This window comes from Cygnus atratus, chromosome 4 (assembly GCF_013377495.2).
Source record: "Cygnus atratus isolate AKBS03 ecotype Queensland, Australia chromosome 4, CAtr_DNAZoo_HiC_assembly, whole genome shotgun sequence".
NCBI lineage: Eukaryota > Metazoa > Chordata > Aves > Anseriformes > Anatidae > Cygnus > Cygnus atratus.
The window spans coordinates 75,064,656-75,089,093 of NC_066365.1; the positions used below are offsets into that span (position 1 = coordinate 75,064,656).

Genomic DNA, 24,438 nt, shown 5'->3' on the forward strand with positions numbered 1-24,438 from the left:
GAATTTCTGAACGGAAAGGCAAAGCAGTGACCAATACACAGGAAATTCCAGAAAAGAAAGCAGAGTTACAGCATTTCCCTCAAACTTGAGTACAAAGTAAGTAACATTTTTACAGAGCTACAGATCAAACAGGGAGAAGTCAGGCCAAGTACTGACAGAGAACCTTTAAGCGAAGTTACTGAGCAGGGACAGCCAAGAAGTCTCTCAGCCGTAGGAAAGACAAGCAGCAGCTTCTTCAGAGACTTCTCCTGATTGTAAGGATTAAGTACCTTAGACTGACACAGTGATCCATTAGTCCCACACTCAACTATGCATCTGGATTCAAAGTCCTGCAACCAGTTCAACCCCCTACCGTTCTGTGTCCCTTCAGCACCTGCACCTTTGAAGTGTTTTCTTTAGATTTACAGCAGGAGCTGAGGAAAGTGGACATACATATGGGAGCTGTTTATTAGAAACCTCAGTTCTGAGAGCTAGCTAGACAAGCCTAATGGATGCAAGCACCACAAGCTCTTCAAATCCTTACCCCAAAACCTTTGCATTTACTCATTTGGACACCAAACCATTGGGAGAGGCTGGCCAGCCTTACCTTGAGGGGCTTAGGACCGTGTGACTTGTGCCCATCATTCATTGCCGAGGGTCTCTGATTCACCACCGTCAACAAGTGGCGCTGGTGGACTAAGGCTTCCTTGAACTCCTCTTCGGTTTTGGTTTCTAGGAGTTTCTGGCGAAAGGTTATGTCTGAAAACATCGTGGCAAAGGTCCGGCCCACTTCCGTGGCAGTTTTGGTGCTTTTCTGAATGGAGAAAAAGAGAAAGATGAAAAACAAACTACTTCCTTTCACCGCCAGAATATAAAATGAAAGATTTGCCCCATTAGGCATCATCTTCCAGGACCCCAGGACTTGAACCAAGTCTGAATCAAGCTGAGCATGCATTTTATCCCCTAGCCCCTCTTCAGGGCTGCTAAAACTAAATAAGTCTTCGCTAGCCCTGCAACATCTCAGCACTACTGCTACTGGGCTGAAGAGACACTGTAGTAACGGCTCCTGCAGTACAGATATCTTTTCTGAGAGATCAATTGTGCATATCTGCTTCAGCTTCCTGTTTTCTGGGCATTAAAATAAAAATCAGTCCTGTTGGCTTCTCTGGGGCAGTTCTGGCAGCACAAGTGGAGATTTAGAGCTCTCAGCTAAAGCAACTACTGGCACAGAAAAAAGAGGGGAAAAAAAGCAGCGAGCACACACAAGCAGCACTGGCCATCTTCACCAAACACCTGCAAGGGACAGAAGACCCACAGCCATGGGAAAAGAACAGGTGCCTATTCAATCTAACATTTCTGTGAGCCACAGCCAGTTTTTCAGGGTCCACCTTCAACAGTATCCAAAGCCTGCCCTCCTGTTGCTCTGAGCACCTTGGAAATTAGATACAAATGGGACAAATAAAGGAGACTGAGCTCTTCAAATCTACACAAACCTACCAAACCCAGACCTGCTCATCTGCTTGCATACATGGGTCAAGGCAGGAAAGATGCTTACCAAGGCAGTTTCCAAGTTTTACAGAATCAGAGCTCCTTAAAAGGCCCCTTTTGATGAAATGTTTTAACTCCCCTTCTCTTAGCTATACTCAACAGCCATCATGTAGCCACTGCTACAGATACCCAAACACCACCCTCTTTTGGGCAGCCTCCAAACTCCTTGCATTACTGTACAAGGTAGTAGTGAGCATATGTGACTGATCTAAGTTCTTATGATTCATAACAAAGCAGATGAACGATTTCTTCATGAACACAGCTGAGTAATTCAGTGCTGCTTAACACAGAGGCATGGACACGCAGGTAGAACTGTTATCACTAACACTCTGCTTGCTCTACTACTCACATTGTCCTGCCTCCCCCTTTCCTCCGTTCTCCTCCATCCATCACAGGGAAGTTCCCTTCAGACACACGTGCTAGGACATGCTCATTTTAAGTTTCTAGAAAATAGTCTGCTCTGGGGTTTGCTTTTAGAGTTTGTAGTCTTGGTCCGTTCAGACCAAGCCAGCCTAGATTTGCCATTGCAGGAAAGGCTTCTCCTTACCTAAGAGCAGTCTCCTTGGGCTTGGTGTTAGAGTGGGTTACTTCGGGCTACCCAACACTGCTCTTTTTATTTTCCTCACTCTAACCTGTCTTTCCCAGAGACAGAGGAACAGTTTGGAGAAAGATTTGCAAGAGTACTCTAGTTTTTCCATTTTCCATGTTAGAGAAGGATAAGGAACTAGATTCCTCAGTGTAACAGATGCCTACTTTCTGGACTTTTTTTTCCCTCCCCCCCCAACCAAGACTCATTTGATCTGTTAATGTCAGCAGGTTAATTATTTTAACTGCTGTACCAGAAATGCGTACTTAGAGCTAGCTAGATAAACTCATTTAAAATAAAGCATATTGGCAACTCCAGCTCTGCTTGGCCTCCACTCCCTTTCCTTAATTTCATGCTGTCCATTGGAATTGCAAGCTTTCAGGATATAAGCGGATGCAGAGCTGTTTGTTGGGCGCTTTGCACGTAGCTGGCTGGAGATAAGTGAGCTGCCACACAATGAGAGATCAATGCAATTGTGAGCAGGTTCAGTTGTTTGCCTGCTGCTTCTCACAGGGAACATCAATTTGTTTTCAGCCTGCTGGGTTTGAGACCTATGCCAAAAGTGTTGAACTGCTCAGCTGGGAAAAATCTGACAGAAATAAGGAAACACCAGTATTTCCATTTAAACAACAGTGAAGGTGGAAAGGGGAGGAGACAGACCAGCCTAGAAGGTCCCAGGGTCACACAGATAGCAATGAAGGGCAGGAAATTCAATCTGGATCTGTCTTGCTCCAGACAAGGTCCCCAACCTCTCCAGGACCTCCCAGGAGCACAGACCTAGTAACCCCAAGGTGTTAACAGCCAACTCAAGTGTGAAAAGGTCTTTCACTTGAACCTTTCAACCATTAGTTAGCAGGACACACCAAGTTGATTAAACCACTGCTTTCTAGGAAGGGAAGATGTTGATCCCTAATTGACCTTGATGCCTCCCCTGATATTGCAATGAATGAGCCTGTTACAAGGTCATTTTTTGGCCTTGTCTACACTGGAGAAACAGTAAGTACACCCAAGCAAGCTGTAACCTTACTGTTTCAAATTTCAAAAGCTATAAAAACACTTTGGCACAGTCTGACTTTACACAGCACTCCAGGCTCTGAATAGTCTCACCTATACTGCAGGAGAACTCACAGACTGATGTAACTGAGACGTAGTTCCATCTACCACTGCTGCAGCGTAACTCTGTCCCATCAAGAGTTTGCTGGGAAGCAGCCCAGACCTTTGCAGACTCACAAGAGCCCCTCACAAGCATGGTTTTAACTAGGAATGGCCTTTCCCTCCAAAACCAGGTAGCTGAACTGGTAAAGCTGAACCTGTGGAGCATTACACCCATCATGGCTGTACCTCTAGCAAAAATTAAGTGTATGGGGACTGCCGACACTTGACCTGCAGCATTCTCCCATGTCAGGTGAGAGGCCTTTCCCAGAATAAGGGGAGGACACAGACAATTGTAATCTACCCTTCACACAGTTAGAATAAGCCATCTTGACAAGGGCTGGGAAAATCTCAGGCCTTTTCATGTCCCATTATGTCTCAAAATGAATGTGTTGTCATTAACTCTAGGAGGAGAACAAGAAAAGTATCTCTGGAGAATCCCCTGAAGTAACAAAGGAAACAAGAGAGCAGCACTCACCATTTTAGGAGGAGCCAAGACTAATATCACAAATCTCACTTCACAGGAGTTTTCACCCCAATTCTGAGGCCTCTCGAGGCGGCTGATGCAAACATGACGTCGCTGAAGGGACTTTATAGTGCAACTGTGGAGAAGGATGGCATGGTTATACACGGCACTACGAAACATGCTGTGCAAGTTTGAAACATGCTGTGCTCTCTTGGTGTGGGAGTTTATAAAACACATTTTGGCTCTAAAAACAAAGTGCTGCTGGTTATGAAAGGTTCATTTCTGAAGTCTTTAACAGTGACTTTAAGCTACATTCAGCCCGATTCTGCTAGTTTTATAGATTTTATACACTTTCTTAAAAGGAAATCACTTTTAAAATTACAAGGCTTATTCTCCCTTTCCTCCCCCTCATCTGCTTTTTAGCTTTTTAAAACCAATACAAATCAAAAGATAAAAACATACTTTGTATTTGCAGAAGCTCCCGCAAAATAGACCTCTTAAAAATATCACCTACATTAAGGGAAAGCAGTTTACACTTCACTTCATCTGATCTTCTAAAACGCTTTTGGAAACATTAAGGCAAGATGCCAAACCAACATATTTCCACTTCTTTTGCCTTGGGCAGGTCTGTTTGAATAGATTTCCCAATTTGCTCTCAGCTGTTGTTTTCCCCTTTCTGGTACAGGTGTGTTACAGAAACCAAGCTGAACTCCATGCTCAGGATCTGCAGAGGCTGTAGCAGGCAGGATTACCGCTTGGGGCCAGCCCCACTGACTGTTTGACCACTACAGCCTAGACTAGCAACAAGTTGTTTGAAATAAACACAGAGCATCTTTAGAGGCCATGAAAGACCAGGTCCATCTCCACACTGGGATATTTAAACAGAGCTATGAGCTAGTTTACCATCACTTTTCCTGCTGGAAAACTCTGAAAAAGCAACAAACTGGCACGGAATAGTTGCAGTAGGTTATCACCAGCCTTGACTGGAGCTCTCCTGTTTCTAATAGTCTCCTAGAAAGTACAGGGAGACACATGGTTTTTGCATATCAACACTGAAAGAGTCTGCTTTCCCAATTCAAAGTGTTTTTTTTTTTTTTTTCTGGTTCAAAGTCATTTAGACTGCTTGCTGCCTTTTATTCATCCTATCACAGTCCTTAGATCATCTCTTCCATTATTCTAACCCATCTTTCTTTTGAAGATCTATTCTCACACTCACATAACCTGAAGGTCACTTCCAGTAATGGCTGCTGAAGATCCTTGGCTGGAGACATACTAGCTAGGAGCACATGACATTTTTCATGAAGTTTCCAGAAACTTGCATACCAAGTCACCCCACCAAATATTTTCTTAGTGAGTTTGCTTCCCATCTGTCATCAGGAAGTCAAGCTACTTACACAAATTAGTCTGACAAAGGCACTTGTCTGAAAGCAACCAAACAGCTTCACTGTAATGAAGTGAAGCTGTAAAATAGGTTATGAGTAACAAGACAGCATTTCATATTTCCTACCTCCCCTCCACCATGGGGTCTCAGCTTCTTTCTGCTCAGGTCATTTGAATTAGCATTGGAAGTGAGAAAAACCAAGGCAGGTCCTAAGGTTAGGAATAAGTCTTCTCTAAAGTAACTGAAATAGAGTGCAAGCTTTGCCTGAGGTTCATACCTCAGCTGTCATACCAGCAAGCTCACTAAAAGTTTGCTTTGAAAATGAAGGATATCTGGTCATTCTGAACATAATTCTACTCTGGAGATGGCCAGAAACAGATATTAGATACCTGTTGCTCACAGTGCTGTACCAACGCTTTCCAGACATCATTCCTTTCCTACCGCGTCTATCAGCCAGTTCCTGACATAGAAAGAAGCGACTGAAGCACAAAGCATGGCCTTATTACAGGTCAGGCAATGATCACACCAGCACGTGCCCCAGTGCCAGAGGTGGGGCAGGATACCAAAGCATTCATGTGAATACAACTCATACCTATGCACCATGTACAAACTCAGACACCTCTCAGTAGCACTGCTCAGCAGTACCTGCTCGCCTGATCCCACCATGTTGGAGTGAATCCAAGAACCTCAAAGAAACCCCAGATAATTTCAGCTCCTACCTGAGGCAGGAAAGCCAAGGTGCAGGAGCCCTGCTCCCCTAATATAGCAAGTTACTTGAAAAAATTATATAGGGATATAATTAAGCAAGCTACCTCTTCTTCAGGTTAAATGCTGCAGCTAGCTTTCTTCCTGAAGTGACAGGGACATGCTTGAGCTCCGGTAACTCGTCTCTAAGGCTGTGCTTTTTTGAGATGACAGTCCTACTAACAGTGACAGTCCACAAGACTACAATATCATGTCAATGTGAGAGCTTCTTCAGCATGGAGAGATAAGCTGAACTCTGCAAAGGCAGCTCACTTTCACATACAAGGCACAAAGCCTGATCTTCTCTAGAGGTGTCCTGAGTTTTTCTAACAGCCACCCCAAACCTTTGCATTTCTCTAAGTCAGGAGTCTGTTTTCTTACCTTGAAGGACTGGGAAAGCATGCACTAAGAGGAACTTACAGTGCTTAGGCAGTACTAAAGATTTAACAACACTGAACATGTTCACAAGACACTGACAAACCTGTTGTCATCGTTACACATCTTTATCTGGAACAGTTTTATAACAGATTTGGAGTTTGAGGCTTTCACACCTGAGACAGTTTCTTTCAACTCTTATGTAAAGAGGTCAACTGACACTGATGCACTGACACATGCAGCTAAATCCCAAAACCACTTAGACCTGTAAAACTGGGGGTAGACCACTAAACTTATGGTCAAATATTGGACAGGTATTATTGCCTGTGTCCATATCAGGCTGAGTTGGTTTAGTGAGGGTAAAAGAGCAACATCAGATTTAAATAGGTGCCACAGAGGTGGTCAGATGTGCCCAAGCACTACTACATGGAGTGGAGGTGCAGTGCCTGTCCATTGAGTGCAGCCTCGTCCACACCAAGCCTGGTTTTACTGCTATATCCATTTATTTGGACAAAAACCTGTTCTCAGTGCTTTCAATGCAAGGCCAAGTCCCTTCTGCCCATGTGTCAGTCAGCAACTCACAATCTCAGATGTTACCTAACTGACCTATGTCCAGCTATTTCCTGGTCTAGCACTTACTGCTCCATTTTCTTTTAATTCCAGAAGCTGGATACAAATATAAAAAGAACTCATACTGAAGCCCTTACTAGACTTGTGCAAATATTTGTAAAGTAAACAACAACAACAAATCTGTTTGGTTCACATGGAGAAACCCAAAGCCATGCAGATCTGTAAGTAAAACTGCACAGTTCTGACCAAAACAGAGGCACTTTCAAAACAAAACAACTTCAAGCAGCACTTAAACTCCCACTTGAAAATATCCAAAGGGTAAATAGCCAAAACCCCTCCAGAAACCTGAGGGTTAGCAAGACATTTTCAGCTGACTAAACTCAGTCTGGTTTGGCCAAAGGCTCCAAGTTCCCTTTTGGTCTGGGCTGAGCTAAATTTGATTCTTGTCTGGTTTGGGCAGCAAACTGAAAAATCTATTTTCACCCAGTATTACCCACATAAGGAAACACTGGGTTATGATTTAACGAGACGCCAGGTTGCATTCTCAGCAATTTTATCATTATTCTCCAATAATGGACCTCATAAAAATAGGCTGTTTGAATTATAGCACACATTCCTGCTTCGCTGTCCTCCTCCTTCCAGGCTGCTTATCCTGCAAGCATCCAGCATGGCACTTGGATGGTGAGAACTGGCAACATTCCCCCAAAATCACCGGTACCCCAAGTCACACATGCTGCTGGTCTGCCCCCACACCCAAGATGTTATCAGATCAACAACACATTTCTCATACAAATCCTAAAAAGGGTCAAACTGCAGAGACCAAGAAAAACTGAAGCCACCTTGAAGCAGGGCAAGAAAGGAAGTCAATTCAGAAACAAATTATCCCCTGCAGTAAGAAAAAATGCCCAGTAGAGGTAATCAGCTAGCCAGCCTTTTCCTGTCCCAGTACAGAACAACAATGACACTGCTTGTTCGCATCCACTGCAAATAAATCTTCCGTGAACCAGCTCCAGGCACAGGCTTTCAGAAACCAGAATTTACAAGCAAGGAATGAAGCTGTAACCAGCAGGCCAGATCACCAGCAGCTTGGCACAGGGTTGTTTCAGCAGTACAGAGAAAAATTGCTCCAGGATGAGTATCGTCTTGGAGCAGTAAACGCACTTGGAGCTCTAGGAAGACAAATCCTCTCTAGGGAAGTTAGGGAGAAAGTATTTCCTATGGGCCAGTGCACAAGGGGACAGCCCTGCACACATTGCGGGCACTGGAGTGACTCATCCTTCTTGCCAACAGTTCTCTTTTGGGACTCAAACTTCCAATGAAGGATTTGGATTTTAAACTCCCTTCCGTAACACAGCATCTGCAAGAGCTTTGACTGACATTACCTGGGACAGTCCACTGAGGGTGCCTTTATGTACTTGAAGTTCTTTGAACCCAAATAACACTTGAAAGATGACTGCTGTAAAGTGTGGAGAATAGGCTTGTTTTGCAAACTTCAAGTCTTGGAATCATTCCTTTAATGTTTTTTGTCGTTTTGTTTTGAAGAGTTGAACCGTTCAATTCCCCACAGCATCCCATTTAGACATTTGAAAGAAGGGCACTGTTCTGAAGGATACACAGTAACTAAGAATTCTTTGAAATCTAAGTATTCTTTGAAGCCTTTTCAACACCTTAACCAGCAGCAGTGTGGCTCTTCTGTAGACCTACATGCCTCTGGGACTGGGCAAATTTTTAAATGCGCAATAGGCTTTCCTTTTGTTCAGAGATGCCTAAGTAACAGATTCACGCAACCATTGGTTTTACACTAGAAACAAGAAGTTAATATTCTTAAATGCTACTAATGTTCCTAAATGCTACTCTTTTTGGATATCAAGCCAGACTCCTGCTCAGAGTCACCTCACACCACTAACTTTTGAAAAGCTACCGGCATTTTTGAACTACCCTCCTCCATGTGAATTTTTACAGTGACATACTATGAAAATAAGCAGTTTTACAGCAACATGGATGACACAAGCCTCTGAACCACCCTCTTTACCTGCAGAGGTTTTTTTCCTCTGCTTTACCTGTTAGAACAGCTTTCGCAAATCAGTTGAATGCACTGAAAGTAAGTCCTTCACCAATTTCTGTGCCTTATCAATCCAACCAAAGGAAACAGCTCTTCAATTACTGAATGCAGACTATGAAGCAGCTTGCTTCCGTGTTCTTTTAAGGGCTCAACTCTGGAAAACAAATCATACCCATCTCCTGGCAAGGAGAATATAGCCTGGAGGTGGTACTGCCTGAGGACTTCCACTCAGCACAGGCAACATTTGTTCAATAACCCACACAGCTGGTGTTTCTCCTAGAGGACATCAAGTAAAGAAATATGCCAGCAGTCAACTGACAATAACTTTAGCACCCTTAGAATTAGGGATTCTTCACCACATCCCAGGAACAAAGATATCTGGCATTTGCATCTCCATTTGTCACATGGTGAAAGAAACAATTGGATTTGATAGGACTTAGCTGTAATGAAACCCATTCCTCCTCATGCTCTCCACTGGACAAGGGGGGCTATCCTTGGGCTTTTTGAGCCACAGAGCTGGGCAAGACCAAAACCAATAACTCTTATATCAGCTTCTTCCCCAGCTTTCTGAATCCAGATACCCGAAGTACTCAATTTACCACCCCCTCCAGGCTCTGGATCATGGTGGATCTGGCTGGTTCCTTGGCGAACTCAGAGCACCTTCCCAGCAGTACATGTACCTGCTGCAGTCATTACATGCTGGAGGGGTACCACAGTACATCTATAAACTCCTACTAAAATCTGAGCTTCCTCACACTAAGTGACCAATTAAACCTGCGGATGACAGTTCAGCACTCCTGGCACTCCCTACTCTCAAACAAGTCTTGGCTACCCCTTGTCCCAAGTTCTCTAACGAATCAGCTTCATACTGAAGAGACAAGAGGTGTCCATACCATTTTGTCTCTTGCTCTTCTGGCAAATGCTATGAACAGGGGAAAGAAAAAAGAAAGCTGTGCCCATGGTTTCTAAGCTATGTGATCGCACCCTTGACTGATGAAGCTAAGCTGTAACTCTGAAGATCTGCTTTCTGGTTAGAAAAGCAATCTTCACACCTCTGCAGCTGAAGGGTAGCAAGTGCCCACTACTCACTTGGTAGTGGGACATCAGCACTGCACTGCTCTCAGCTAAGCAGCATTTTAATGAAAGAATCTCAAGGCTTTCTTATGCTTACGTACCCTCGTAGTGGCTTCAGAAAAATCATTTTTGTCAGGAATTAGCAAAACCTAACCCTAAAGTCTATCGTGAGTCAGAAACCAGCTTTCCTGGACTTCAGCAGAACATGCAAATCGTGAGATCTTCTATTTCCCCAGGAAACTTATTCTGTCCTGTGGATGTAGCCCAGATGCACATGGTATCTCTGACCTTGCTAGTAGTTCAACAGACCTGAAACTGTCAGAGTGCAAATTCCAGCAGAAGTAGAATAGCTGCTTCACCTTAGGTTTTACCCTCTGCTCTTCTCACTGGGGTTGAGTGATAAACAGTCCCTCCTTCCAGCACAGAAGAGGGATGGAAACAAGTTTGTGTGTCCTTCAGGAACACTCCTCCTCAGATAGGCTCTGTAAAACTCAGCGAAGACCCTACACACAAGTATGTTTTTCTTTCTAAGCTAATTTAGGCTTTAATATTTCTCCTCAAAATCAATGCAGAAGCAGAACCACCAAAAGCCATCCCTGAGCTGCTATGCCTCATTAATATAATATGATACTTGAGCCTATCTCATTTGCTAGGAATAACAAGTTAGAGTTAAGGTGCACAGAAAACAGCAGTGCTGATTTAGAATTTAACAAAGTATAGATTAAGTGTAAGGAGAAAGAACAGTACAAAGATATCTTAAAGGTTCTTCCCACTCATACAGGAAAAAATCATCAACAAATTCCTTCTACTTCAAAGTTTTGGAAGTTGTTTTGCAATCTTCAAGAAAAACGTAAGGTCTAAAAATATGGTTCTCAATCTGTTGCACAATAGCTGCAGCAGAAATACAGTGCAATAATTATATAATTATAGTTAATAACTCATCACTGCTTTCCCACCACTTTCTTCTCCCTCTTCAGAGTAACAAAAGGGAGGAAACAATAAAAGTTTTGCACAAGACACCTTTAGGCTGTAAGCTTATTCTTCAAATCATGTCTTGTCATCGAAGCTAGTATTACTCACATGGACACATTCAAAGTTTTGGCTCACTTTCTGTAGAAAGGCTGAACCTACCCTTTTCAGCTTCATGTATATAACCACAGCATTTGTATCATGACCTCTAGAAGTGCTTTGTTATTAAGTCAGTGCTCTCTAAAGCCCTCTATAGAGGGCCATGTCATATACCATCGTGGAAGCTCCCACCCTCTGTACTTCTTAGAGTAGGACACACATTCCCTTACTGCCGCTATCATACCCGTGGCATGCACAGGGGAGAAAACCACTCAGAAGCCCTTCTCATGATTAGCACAGAAAGACCATTTTGCTGTAGGAACTCATTTTCTCATTCATACAAGCTGCTCTGTACATCCAGGCATAAGAGTAGAGGCTGACAGTAGCACTTAAACATTATTGCATGTCAGGTTCCTGTTCTATGAAAGAAGTGAACTAGATAGTTACCATTTTACATAGAAAGCACACCCTTCTCTTTCATAAGAGATTAGAAATAAGTTTATTCTGCCTTGGAAATAGATTGTTTTAATCTTTTTTTTTCCAGCCATAAGCAGAGGATAGGAAAAGCACAGCTACGAGAAGGAAAGCTATTATGACAGTTGTAGCAAACCAGTTGTGAATTTTGCTACAATATGTGCATTTACTCAGAGCCTTTAGGCACCTATCCAACAGAGATTAATTCCCAGAGAAATTACTGGGATATCTCTTGACAACTTGACTTAGAGATTACATCTGCATCCAGTGACAGAAGGAAGTCAAATTGCATTGTTTTGGTTGGTTCAGTGACTCAGGCTTTGGCTTTCTTCTGTGAAGGGACAGTTTGGCTCACCCAGCACGCTTGACTCCGGGACAGCGATTTCAAAACCCAGCAATCCGGTTTTAGTCAAGTGGAAGCTGGGGCGAAGCCACCATGCCTCATAAATCCCAGGTGACAGAGTCCTTACTGATCCAACATTTAACAGTGTTGACAGGGTCTGAATTAATTGCCAGACAACAATCACTGTCTGAATAGCGTGAATTTCTGACTTCAATTTCAGTTGCAAAGTTTGGATGTTTTCAAAGGGTCTAAGAAGTCTTTCAGTATAAGGTTTCAGGCTTTGCCAAAGTAGTCCATGATCAAGTTCACTTGTCCTTTCCAGGAGTTCCTGATTAACATTTTCAGTAATTAGCATTTCTTGGCTCAGATTTTTTCAGCATTCTTAGTTTGTTAACCCCAGATTTAGACAGTATCCAGCAACTTAATGCCTTGTAGAGACTGTGGCCCTCTCCACCCAGGCTGCTGCTTGCCCTTCTGCAGGGAGGAACAGCACAACGCTCAGAGAACCCACAGGCCAGGACAGATGGTCAAAGAAGGCATCACCACCCAAATTTACAAGGGTATGTTCTGATCTGCTGTTCCTTCCTGCAGCAGAAAGGGCTGCAAGTTTCAAGAAGCTCGTGTATTCTTATAGTTTATAACCCAGGTACTTACATGATACAGAGCCAGGATTGCTGATACTGCACCCCTGTGACTGTTGCTGTGACCCCTTGAATTGTATCTGATAAGAGGTGAACTAGAAGAAAAATAGGAACATTACAGGTTTGTTTTGCCACTGCAAATTACATTTCCTTTCAAATTGAAGCTAAATGCTAATACCAAGCATACTTATTTAACCGCATACTGGAGTGATGCAGGGGTTGGGGATGACAAGAGGAGAAAGTGGAAGCATTTGACCTGATGCTTTTGAATTCTGTCCCTAAACTATTCAGTTTGAGAAGACAGCTGTTTTCTCCCCCCTAACAGAAGCCTACTGCAATATTAGGTCATTAGATTAGCATTATTCAACACAGGACTAGAAGAGACTTCATCTTCCAACTCCCCTGCCCTCTCTCCCCTCTTTGTAATTACTGTTCTCTCAGATCATTTTATGGCACTGCTTAATTTTTCTTTATTGGCAGAAAGCCTAAATTAAAGAGATTATAAATGCAAAGCTCCAAGACAGGCAGCAAGAAGTAACCAAAGCATGAACATGCTTACTACATGCTCAGGACTTGACATATCTGTTAAACAAATTCACTCAGGCTGTGACAGTTACATTTGAGATGCGATGTACATGTTTGTATATTCATTCCTGTTGGCTCTGAAACGTCATGGGTGCCTACAGAGAAACAACGCTTAGTTAAGCTTCTTCACATCTTGGGCTAAAAGGCAGTGTTTTAGACTATGCTATGACATTCAGTGGTAGCTTATAGTGACACGTAAGCTAAAGTTGGCTGGGGATACCCCAGTTTTGAATTTATGAAGTAAAACAAGGAGCTTATCGCCCCTTCCAGTAGGCTGGGAGCAACACGAAGGCTTTAGCCCTCCCCAGCCAACTACTCATTCAAAGCAGTCAAACTCTCCCAGCCTGTGTGAATTCAGATGGAGAATCACAAGGCAAAGGAGCCACTTCAGAAGGGACACCAGCAAGCATCTCTTTGCAAAACCAGATCTGACACTTTATGGACAATCACACCTGATGGGTCCAGACAAGATAGTCCAGTGCTGGAGACTCCTCCCCCCAAAAAACACCAGTACATCTCATCTTAATGAAATAGGGACAAGACTCCACCAACGCAAAACCTTGGAGACATAAGTCCCTTCAGTCTAGGTCACAAAAAAATAAAACCCTAGTGTCACATGCAACATGCAAACCTGGGGATCATGCAGTAGTGAGTATTCAACACGCCCCCCAGTAGAAAGGATGACCTAACAGTAGTTGCAAACAAAGAATTAATTACCATTCCCTTCTCGTGGGGTCCCTGAATCTGTGAATAAAGTGCTCATGATTTTTTCAAAGTTGCAGCTTGGCTCTGTGTTCTCTGGATCCTCAGCAAAATGTTTCAGCATCTCTCTAAGAACATCGTCCAAGGAGGTGGCTGTTTCATCAAGGATGATGCTGGCTCTGGCCAAGAACCCATCGAGGTCTCTGTGGGCTCTGACTTCCTCCTCAAAATTCTTTAACTTCAGGTACTGTGTTAAGAAGAGGTCAGAGTGTTAGACAGTTGTACGTAATACCTAACAAAGGACTAGGAACTGTGTAGTTCACAAGACACTTTTGTTATGTTACTGCCATGAAACCAGTGATTTTGGAATCACTTCCCAAATCTCACTATAGAAGAGTTCTTGTTTTATGTTATTAATGCATTGAAGGCCTGCAATTTCAAGGCTTATGCTAATTTAGTAACCATGGGTGAATGCCTAGGCACAGTTTTACACCCTGATGTTGAAAGCAGTACTGAAAAAATAAATCAATTTCATTGCCAAGGATAAAGCACAGAAGTAAGTCTAAAAGCATAAACGCCTAAGGAGCATTTAAAAGCCTCTTTTGGTCTAAACAATTCAAGATGTTTGTAACAACATGGGCAAAGTTACTAGGAAGAAATGAACTCTCAGCTCAGAAGCATGAAGAATTGTCAGCATGCATCTCAGTGCATCTAAACCAGCTCTTCTCCAAGAGCCATCTCTGTCCTCCTAGTTCAGGAGCTTGAAGGGGAGATGGAATCCCATCCAGCCCATCACCTTTTTACACTTAAATTCCTATTGTTCCTACTCCCAAGGAAGTTTTCTTCCTCTCTGCATAACATTTAGCTTTGAATCAATGTGTGACAGGAGGAAAAACAGATGGCAGACAAAGGCTGGTACTGTCTCAACTCTCTGCTGCCGCAGTCAGACTCACGGGCCTTGAGATGGAAGGAACAGCCACGCTGTATTGCAGAACCTCAAACCTTTTCTGCGTATGTCAGCTATGACATTTGTTAATTGAATTATCAAACTACAGATGCGTCGTTCCCATTTCACAGTTCTTAGAAATCCATGCACGCAGTTAACACTCATGGTAGTGAGTCAAGAGCAGCTGACAGTCCTGTCCTTCAACAGCTTGAGATCAAGCAAGGAATTGGGAATCCAGGAATCACACTGTTACACAGATCTCCCATCCCACAGGAGGCCAGCCAAGCTTGAATTCACGAGGTCAAGGACAAGATTTTGGAGATGCATTTAAGCCTTCAGCTCCTATTAAGCTCAGCGAGAAGCACGCTCTGGATTGCTTTTACAAATCTGCCACCAAGTTGCCTCCACAAGCAGAACCTTGGCACGTTTCCCCATGGTATGGTGCCACCCCACAGCCTGAGTCACAGATCCCCTCCTCTCACACATACCCTTTCTACCTTTTCCATTTATAGCCTAGACACAGGGAAAAATGCTAACATCTCACTAATTACTGTAATTATCACAGCAACGATCAAGTTGTCAGTACACATCCATTGCAATTAACACTGTTTTACTTTGCATCAATCACTTCTTACAGAGCCTTGGAGGATTGGGACTGAGGATTCTCTGAAGGCTTTTACCACCATCCCAAGGCTTTATTGCCATCTGCTTTTAGGAGAGGAGAGGGTGACACAGCTATATTATCACCCCACCTAAAAGAGGTGTATAACTGTAAATGGCCAATCAACCTTAGATCATCCCTGTATGAGAGCAGGTTAAAATACTTATCACCACCTGTTAATGTTCATGGGATCACCTGGTGACCAGCAACTGTTTCTCAGAGGTAACTTCTTTCAGCTCATCTGGCATGCAGAGTCCCATGTAGGGTGTAGGTTCAAACAGCAAAAGGACTAAACCACCTAGAGAGGACTTAAGGTGGATGGCAGAGGAGGTAGCAAAAGGAAGTACTGGGAAGATCAAGAGCAACTGGAGTACCACAGCATCCAGGAGCTTTCAAGCAAGCAAAAGGGGCTTCGTGTCATCATGCTCCCAATGCTTGAGAGAAGCCACCAGAAGGAGAACTGTGGAAGCAAAAAGTTGGCTGATAGAGAGGAAAAATGAATCAGAGGCATTCAGAGGGCTGTTATCTGCCCACATCATCTCAATCAACACATTCTCCAGCGATCTGCATGAGACAGCACCATTTGCTTGCTGCGGCAGGACAGCTCTGCCAGCTGCTTAATACAAGTCATAAGGGTTCAGCTCCAGCTCTGCCACAAGCTCCTGGCAATGCCTTCTGTAAATCATACTCTTTATCCTCCTTCTCCTGGTCCTTTAGAGGAATAGGGGCAATAACTGTCCTTATTATCGCTCCCATAACATCGGGTAAGACACACATGTAAAACACCGCGAGAGGAAATAAATATATCACTGCCTAGCTGAGACAAACCAAGAGCAAATTAGTTGGATTGCTGGTACAGCAACACCTCAGAGACAGCTCAAACAGAACCTACTCCAGTCAGGACACCCACTGCTTTCAGCAGAAATTAATGACTACTCCTTCAGAAATATTTTTAGCTAGATTGTCAAGTCACACCGGGATACTGGATGCTGGAAACTGCTGAGGAAGAAACGAGACAGATACCCAATACTCATTTTAATAGCTTCAGGTATCCTCAAAAGCAAAGCCATACAGTGCATCGTGGTATGAAGAGAAGCTGTTGTGTAACAATCATGTTGAAGCAGCCTCTCCTAACATCAGGCAGGCAGGACTCTTGGTCAGCCACTCTAAGACACAGCTGCACATTCAATTAATGCAAAACAAAGCCCTCAACACTCATCAGGAAGGTCCAAAATGGAAGTTATCAACCTGGCTGTTGCTCTGGAGACCAACCCCACTTAGATACACTGCAAGAACCTTAGGAGAAGGTGCTCCCAAAATACATGTTGCCCTGAGCACAGCCCTGTCTGTGCTGCTGCCACAGCAGAGGTAGCATTTTGCTCAGAAACACGCTAGGATGGTGACTGAGTAGTTGGAGCTGTCAGCAGCTCCTCCTTATGCCTACCAAGGACCATGCCAGACAAACTTGCCCAACACATGGATTGCCCTTCAGAAACTCCAGAAGTGGCACAGGAACCACGGACTACCACCAGAGGTGGGGACAAACCATGGGAAGCACCTATAGATAAAGCTTGTGACCCAACCACTTCTATTCTAGCAGTTCTCTCTTCCCAGGCACTTGGAGCCACTTCTCCTGTGACCCAGGACCCAATTTCCTTAATATTTGAAGCACAACAATTTTACTTGTCCTCCACAAACACAAAAACTGGCAATTAGTATATTTTCCTCAAGCCTTGTGAAAGCATGTTATCCCTCTGGTATTTGTTGCTCAACAACACACTAAAATGCTCAAGCATGAACTATAGGCCAGAAAAGCAGGACTCCTACAGCTCTGAAAAAGAAAAGAGCAGAAGACAAGCCACTTACATGTTAGCAGCTTCCAGCTATTTCTTATCAGAAGCAGATCCTGCATTCAGGCTTAGAATTTGCACTTTAAGTGACCAAGTTCTTAGGTTACTTTCAGTCAAGTGTCAAGAACTCAAAGCAGCTTGGGCAGTAGTATTAGGCAAGACAAATTATTAACAAACATTTCCGTTCTTGAGCACGGAATAGCTGATTTTAACTTCCATACCTTGTTATCAAGCAATATTTAGTCTTTTTTGATGTTGTACTTTTAAACTTGGGGAGTAGAGGAAAATTTTTTCTGCTACAAGTATTTACACATTTTCCTCCCCATAATAATTCAGCCTGCTGAAATACCTTTCAGGATTTGAGCTTAGAGGCCTAAAAAGTCAGAAGTTTTGGGATTCTCTAAAAGGCCCCTAGGGCTTCAGTGCAGAAATTTAAATGCCCACATTACAGCCTTCAAATATTGCAGGCTTCGTTGATTTGCCAGCTTCAGCGATGCTAAAAGTTTACACATCAGCAGTCCCTCCAACCTGCAGGTAGGATGAGAGTTGAAACAACTCCAAGCACCGTGAGTCATGCCTCACAGCCCCAAAGACTGAAAGCAATATTAAATATCAGCTCATTTCCTCCCTGCAAACTTTGTACTTGCATAGATGGAGGTCTGCGCTACTCCAGCCTATACGAGGTTGTGTGTTTCCACCTTATCCTTATCGAGTTACCGTCTCAAACGCGAGCGTAAACTAAACATTTCCCAATCGTCCTCCTAGACCGCATGTTTCCAGGGAATTCACTCCTGCTGAACCTCGTGAAGGCAGATCTGATTAGCTGGAATAAACAGGAAACCAAATCACAGCAATGTCTATTGGGTGTTTCTGCTTTCGGCTAGAGAGCAGCTAAGCAGCCTGAATCTCTATGGTGTACACTTGGATCCCTTTGCAGGCAGCTGCAGAAAGAAAATGATGAATTAACATGTCAAGGAATTGTCTGGGACAAAAAACAGTGAAACAATCAGAATTACATAGAAATTGTTTGGAGAACAAGCAGCACATGGCTCTTTAGGTTTAAATGAAGACAGAGGAATTTGGGGAAAGAGGCATTAATAAGGCCTGTTTAGGCCAGTAAAAACCTCCTCCTCATCCCCACAGAGTGCAAGATCCTTTTCTCTGTTTCTAGATTATGAAAAATAAGTTTATGAAAAATAAGTTTATCACAATTCCTGCTTACCTTCCTTGATGTGTGTAGTAACACGCAGCCAGCACTTTCATTTTCAGCTGGAAAACAAGAAGAAAAGTTACGTAGACAGCATTACTGCAACAGGTCGTTACTATTACCTATTACAGGTACATGACAGGCAACAGGAGGCTCAGAACAAGGTGAAGTATCACTCTTGGCAGAGAACCCTCTCTAGAGAAAAGCAGAGATTCAATTTTTACAACATTTCCCATTTAGGGAATATAAACCAAGTACAGAAGCATCCTTTATCATTATCTGATCAGCTTGGGTTTGCCTTGCAGCTTTTTTGTTTTTCAGATTCCCTATGTATTTTTATCCTTCACTCCCCCCCTTCCATAAAATCTAATTCCAAATACTTTAGGTAATCATTTAATCCCATGCATCGTTGTTTGATAGATTGAGGCTAAGATTGCATGAGTCACGCTCGCTTGGAAACCATTCTTGTCCTCGTTAAAAAGTCAACAATAACACCCAGGCACTTCCAAAGGAGCGGGCTGTGACAGATCACACACAGTGACTTGAAGATGAGCACATTAATGTCCTGTCAACTCACCACTCTGCCTCCATAAATCTAAGCATAAAGCAACAGAGCTCTTGAGAAAGAAAACCGCTGTTTAGAGGCTATTAAGTGTCACTACGCGGTTGAGTTACAGGGACAGGGGTACCCCGGAAGTTCCCGGTGCAGACTTCCAAGCAGCAACATTAACATTTTCTTAGAGCATCTACAAAGCAGGTTTTTTTTTTTTTGGTATGAGCTGAAAAGCCATAAATAAAATCCAGCTGTTTTTGCTACAGCCCCCTCTGTACTGCTTGCATCCAAGGTAGTTTCTCTGCAACATCCCTAATACTGCAGGTACTGTTTGTTTGTTCTTCTCCCCCATCTTCACACTTGGGGAAAAAAAGCCCCCCAAGATTGTGCTGCTACCAATATTACACAGGAAACATATGAACAGTTTTCATTCAAATGAGTGTAGTGACAGCATGGAAAAACCCCACTGAAAACCAAAAACCTTTCCAGAGGCCAAGCTGTGGAAAAGTACAGAGATGCAACACGGTGTTAGAGATATTCAGAGGAGATTGTTTCCTCCACATAACTGGATTTCCAAGTCCCAACCAACATGAACTGCTCCGATCCCATTTCACAGGCTGACCCCAGCATGAAAGCACCTACAAGCTCAGCCCTGCTGCCCTCCAAAAAGAGATGACTGAGAACACAATTAAGTTGCATGCAGAGTGAAAACACCAGAACCCCAAGAAGCGACTGATTTATTACACACAAAGCTGCTTTATCCTAAACCATCCCCGATCAACCAGGAACTCGAGTCATGTTCTCACTTAAAAGGTTAAAATGCTGGGACTCAAACTGGGAACAGAGTTGACTACAGTAGAGGAAGAGAGGGAGAGGGTTGCCTTTATCTCTAAACAAAATAAGACTGTTCAGAGGCTTTGGTTACATCACCCAACTTCTTCCAAAGTTCACTTGGATGCTGTGCATGTGATTAAAAGCATCACTTAAGACAAGTCTGCTGGCGCAACAGTCCCAATTATTACTGCTTTTGACACATCGTTTGGAAAGCACAAGCTGTTTTTATCTTGAAAATGCTATTTATTATTAAAAAGCAAGCACCCAACTAAACCAGAAACATCAAGCATTTTCCCCAGGCTTTTACATTTGTAGTTCTCCAATGCTCGCTTACCCAATTTACAGCCTAATTACACATGCAAAAGTATGCTGGAAGATTTGGAGGCCATAAATATTCATTGTGAGAAAACATGTTTTGGTTTTTGCAGCTTTCGCGTGAAATAGCTCCAGATAGACAAAAACACCCACAGCCCCGAACAATAGCGGACATGCGTTGAGGCCCATATCCGCAAATCTGCGATCTGTCCTTCACGCCATCCTTTGGGATGCACGAAGGCAGCAGAAATTCGTGTTGTCCTTTTATCACGCAGCATCTCTCGGCTCCTCGTACCGGTTTTAAGCGCGTATCAATCCTCTCCACTGACAGCTCTCGGGTTCTCATCTCAGGTGAGCACCGAGCACTGCTTTATCAAAGCGAGCAAAACCATCTCATTACATCCCTTGAACAGGGGTCTTGAAAGAAGAGAAGTCTGAAGACTTCTCAGAAAAGCCATTCTGGGTACAGAGGTGATGGCTTTGGAAGACTCAGAGCCTCATTCATCATTTCAGCCAAGCGACATGCTGCTTAGGCTCAACCCAGGGAAAGAAGACTGATGGATATCACCAGTTCTGGGCTGTCACCTTTAGGGCCCATTGGAGCACAACAGCATCACAAAAGGAGAGTAGCAAGTTAACTGGAACATGAAAATGGAAATACACACCTCAAGTGTGTTTTTACCTACATTTACCTACTGCAGGGGAACCTGCTAAGCAAACCCAGGATAAAGCCATGTAGGAGGTTGCCTATGGAACCGCTATTAGAGGCTGGCTGGGATGAAGCTAAAACCTACAAGAGATGTGCCTGCCACTTCTCTTCCTCCTGGCACTGTCATTGCTTCCCTCCCATTTTGGAGGAGCTGGAAAGACGCAATACATTTGATCTTTGCAATCTCATGGAGCAGCCCTTCACTGGAAGGGAAAAAGAATATAGAAAGTCATAGGTTCCGCCTCTAACAGCGAGAAAGATCTTACCAACCACCACCAATTACACCTTACTACCAGGAATAATAGCCAGATTTCACACCTGAGTGTCAGGATGAAGTACACTTAACTAGAAAGAGATCAGGGTCACATAACATTCCCATTTCTATTTTTGTGAGTCTGCTTCACTGGACAAAGGCTGCAGAAGTTTATTTTAAGCACGTAGGCTAGTTACGGGCATTTCGTTGTCTTTGTCCCCACACACAGTTAAAGCAGAGCTGCCAGGGCTGGCCAGCCTTATCTGTTAGGCTGCGCTCCAGGTCCTGCCCAAGGGACAACCAAAAAGTCAGCAACGCATCTCTGACATCCCCTGGAAACCACACCAAGGAACGCACACATCCCAGATTTCTAGGGCACACGCACGCGAGCGCACAGCATTACCAAATATGCTGCAAGCAGCTCCCTGGGAGTTAACATCTATGTTAGCAACAGTGATGAATTGCCAACATTAGACTTGCTCTCATGGCCTCGTGTCAGCACACTCAGAGCCCTGGAGGGACACCGTGGCATGCCTCCATTTTTTCTTTCCCATCACTTGGGGAAGAACAGGACCCGACCAGCTTCTAGATTTGAAGAAGGCAACTTAATGCTTGCAGGCAAGAAATGCATTTGCTGTACCTAAAAGGGATTCCACCCTAGCTTCCCTTTACGTAACTTCATTTCTCTGCATTGCTAGCAGTGAAGCTTCCTACTTGCCTCCCTGCCCCCCTTTCCCTCTTCGGATTATATTTCCTACACAAAAGCAGCCCTGAAAACACAAAAACAAACCCACGGAAGTCACACTGCAAGATTCAAGGCTTTTCACCTTCTACCTTAAATCCCCTGTCACTTCAGATCACCTTTCCACTGCCTCTTCCTTGCACAGGTCTCCAGTGCTGCCCTTAATACCCAAGAAGGCCAAAAGCCTTTGGACCAAAGCAGCTCTGGATATTGATAGCGTCTCTCCTATAAATAGGAGTGCAAATTGGAGAGCAGGATTTTTTTGGCTGTGCAGGTGTCAGCGCACATTGCTTTAGATCTACATGCACTCCCCAGCACGCCTGCACGGTAAATAGACTAATAAATCAGAGCAGAATGCGACATTAGCATTTTCATGTTTTTCCTCAACAAACAAGGATCTGACATAAGTGGAAGTATTTATTCTAAAACAGCTATTTTGCCTAGGCAGGGGTGATTTCTCCAGGGCCCTGAGCAAATCTAAGCCTCAATCACTTGGCACTGAAGAACATCGCGAGCAACAAAAACTGTTTTGGTCTTTGAATTTCTCGCCTAAGAAAATTGAAGCCCATCAACACATAGTACAAGAGCAGCTCACAAAGAAGCTACAGAGGCACTACCAGCTCTTTTCTGGCACCGAGGTATTGCACAAGCAGGATCTCTAAGCCTTTGCTTTGCTGTCCTGCCATGGCTGTGCTGAGTCTGGACTCACTCCCAACAGGCTTGAGTAATTTTGGTTAGATATAATTGTTAGCTAAGTAATTATACCCCTACTATCCCACATTCCCACAACAGGGCAGTGGGCTGAGGTGCAGCAGAGAGCCTAAAACCAGCTGGGTTCATCCTTAAACTGACACCTGGGTTAAAAGCAGGGGGACTAGGCAATAGCTGCTGGTGTTTGGAGCAGGCTGGAAAGGGGCCAGCAGGGCACAGAGGAAAACCTCACCTGAATAATGCTCAGCACAGGCATTGTAAGCTGGGCAGGTGAAGGTCTGTTCCCTCGCACCGCTTTCCTGCAGAGGGATTGGAAAGACAGACAGACCGACCAGAGCTTTTGCACAGAGCCAAGGACAGGAGCTGAGCAGCATCACTCACCACACCCGTTAACTCAGACACGCACTGGCCACAAAAGTGAATTTTTCAAAAGAGCTGCAACAGGTTTTGTTATTAGATTAGAAGCAGGGGGAAGGAACAGGGGAAAGGTGTTTTCTTTTCTCGTGCCAACTGAAGGGAGAAGGCATCCAAAAATCCTGGGGGAGCTGCCCTGAAGCAAGCACAAGGTGAAGCACCTAGAAAGACGAATGCCGCCTTCGTGCACTACAACCCCCCCGCCTCCCTCGGCTCCGTAAGCACCGCTTTGAAACCACCCCGGGTCAGGAAATTCAGAGGGAGACCGGCCGCGCCCCCCCCCCCCCCCAGCACAATCTGTGCATCCACTTTCCATTAGGGTATAGGAAGCTTCGGGAGTCCGACATCCCAGGCTGACATCAAACTGCTAAAACAGGAGTTATCAGATGGAACGCGTGGGTCAGCATTGTGCCGTGAGACATAAAAAGGACCTTGGTATTAATGTGAGGAAATGTGACTATTGTGTGCAGAATGATACCCATTCAGGCCCAGACCACTTGTCTCTGGACACTACTCTCTCTGGAATATCCTTGGCGCCAGCATCCAGCTTTTCTCCTCGTCCCCTTAAAAAAAAAAAAGCCATCTCGGCAGGGGCCAGGAGCTGAAGCACCGTGTTTTGCTGCAGCAGTGGCAGGCGTGCACGTGCGTGCCGCTGGAGCCGATTACAGGAAACTGTTGATTCTCCATATCTAGGAAGGATCAATTGTCCGGAGGGGTGGAACAGGCTTTAATTCCTCGTGAAGCGTAAACCGTGTTCCGCTACTTCCCCCCTCCCTCTCCAACAAAGCCCCAGCCTGGCCGCGGATTGGCTTCGCGCTGCCAGTGGGATTTTGTCTTCTCTCCACCCCAAAAATCTTGCTCCAGGCACCCCCTCTGCAGCTGAAGCCACCAGGACGAGCATCGGCTGCAAGTAGCAACGCATACTGCAAAAAGTTCAGCAATGACAGCTCTGCAAATCTGTGGTAAACCACGCCCTGGAAAAACCGTGCAAGCCACTACTGAAATCTGGGGAAGGAAGGGAAGGTGAACTCCAACCTGTTTGAAGACCCTAAGCTGCCAGAATAAGGTCCGAAGTATGAAAATATTCACTTGGCTGACTTCAGGGAGCTGCCAAGCAGATCAGGGTGTACCACGGCTGCCTGCAAAGCAGCCTCCCTGTGCCTGTTGCAAACCCACTGCAGCACATCAGGCTCGCACTGCTTGTCCGCCAGCTTTCAGGCTCCACCTAAACCAAATCTCTGTATTTGTTTGCAGGGATTTATTTCCAAGGGTGCTGCGGATGAAGCTACCCCCTGGTCTGATGTTTCTGCAACAGGCTGAAACAGCTGCAGCCCAAGCTCCAGAAAAAAAAAATGAAATTCACATCCAGATAGCACTAATACAGAAGGCTTAACACACCTCTGGGTAGGTGAGAACAGGAAAGCAGTTTTAAAGCCAGGTGAGGGAGCCTGCAAGACAGTACACGGCTAGCCTGGTAGTTATGAAATATGCAG

The 24,438-nt window shown here is 44.3% G+C and overlaps 1 protein-coding gene across 1 annotated transcript in view; it reads right to left on the bottom strand.

Annotated features, from left to right (window-relative positions):
- The window catches only part of SLC4A11 (solute carrier family 4 member 11), an 86,547-nt gene that overhangs the window by 33,614 nt on the left and 28,495 nt on the right, over positions 1-24,438 (bottom strand). The window contains exons 4-9 of the mRNA XM_035547251.1: positions 18,430-18,476; positions 13,766-13,997; positions 13,081-13,143; positions 12,477-12,558; positions 3,744-3,867; positions 587-793 (exon numbers count right to left, since the gene is read on the bottom strand). Coding sequence (XP_035403144.1) covers positions 587-793; positions 3,744-3,867; positions 12,477-12,558; positions 13,081-13,143; positions 13,766-13,997; positions 18,430-18,476 — 755 coding nt within the window. The remainder of the gene's footprint in view (positions 1-586; positions 794-3,743; positions 3,868-12,476; positions 12,559-13,080; positions 13,144-13,765; positions 13,998-18,429; positions 18,477-24,438) is intronic.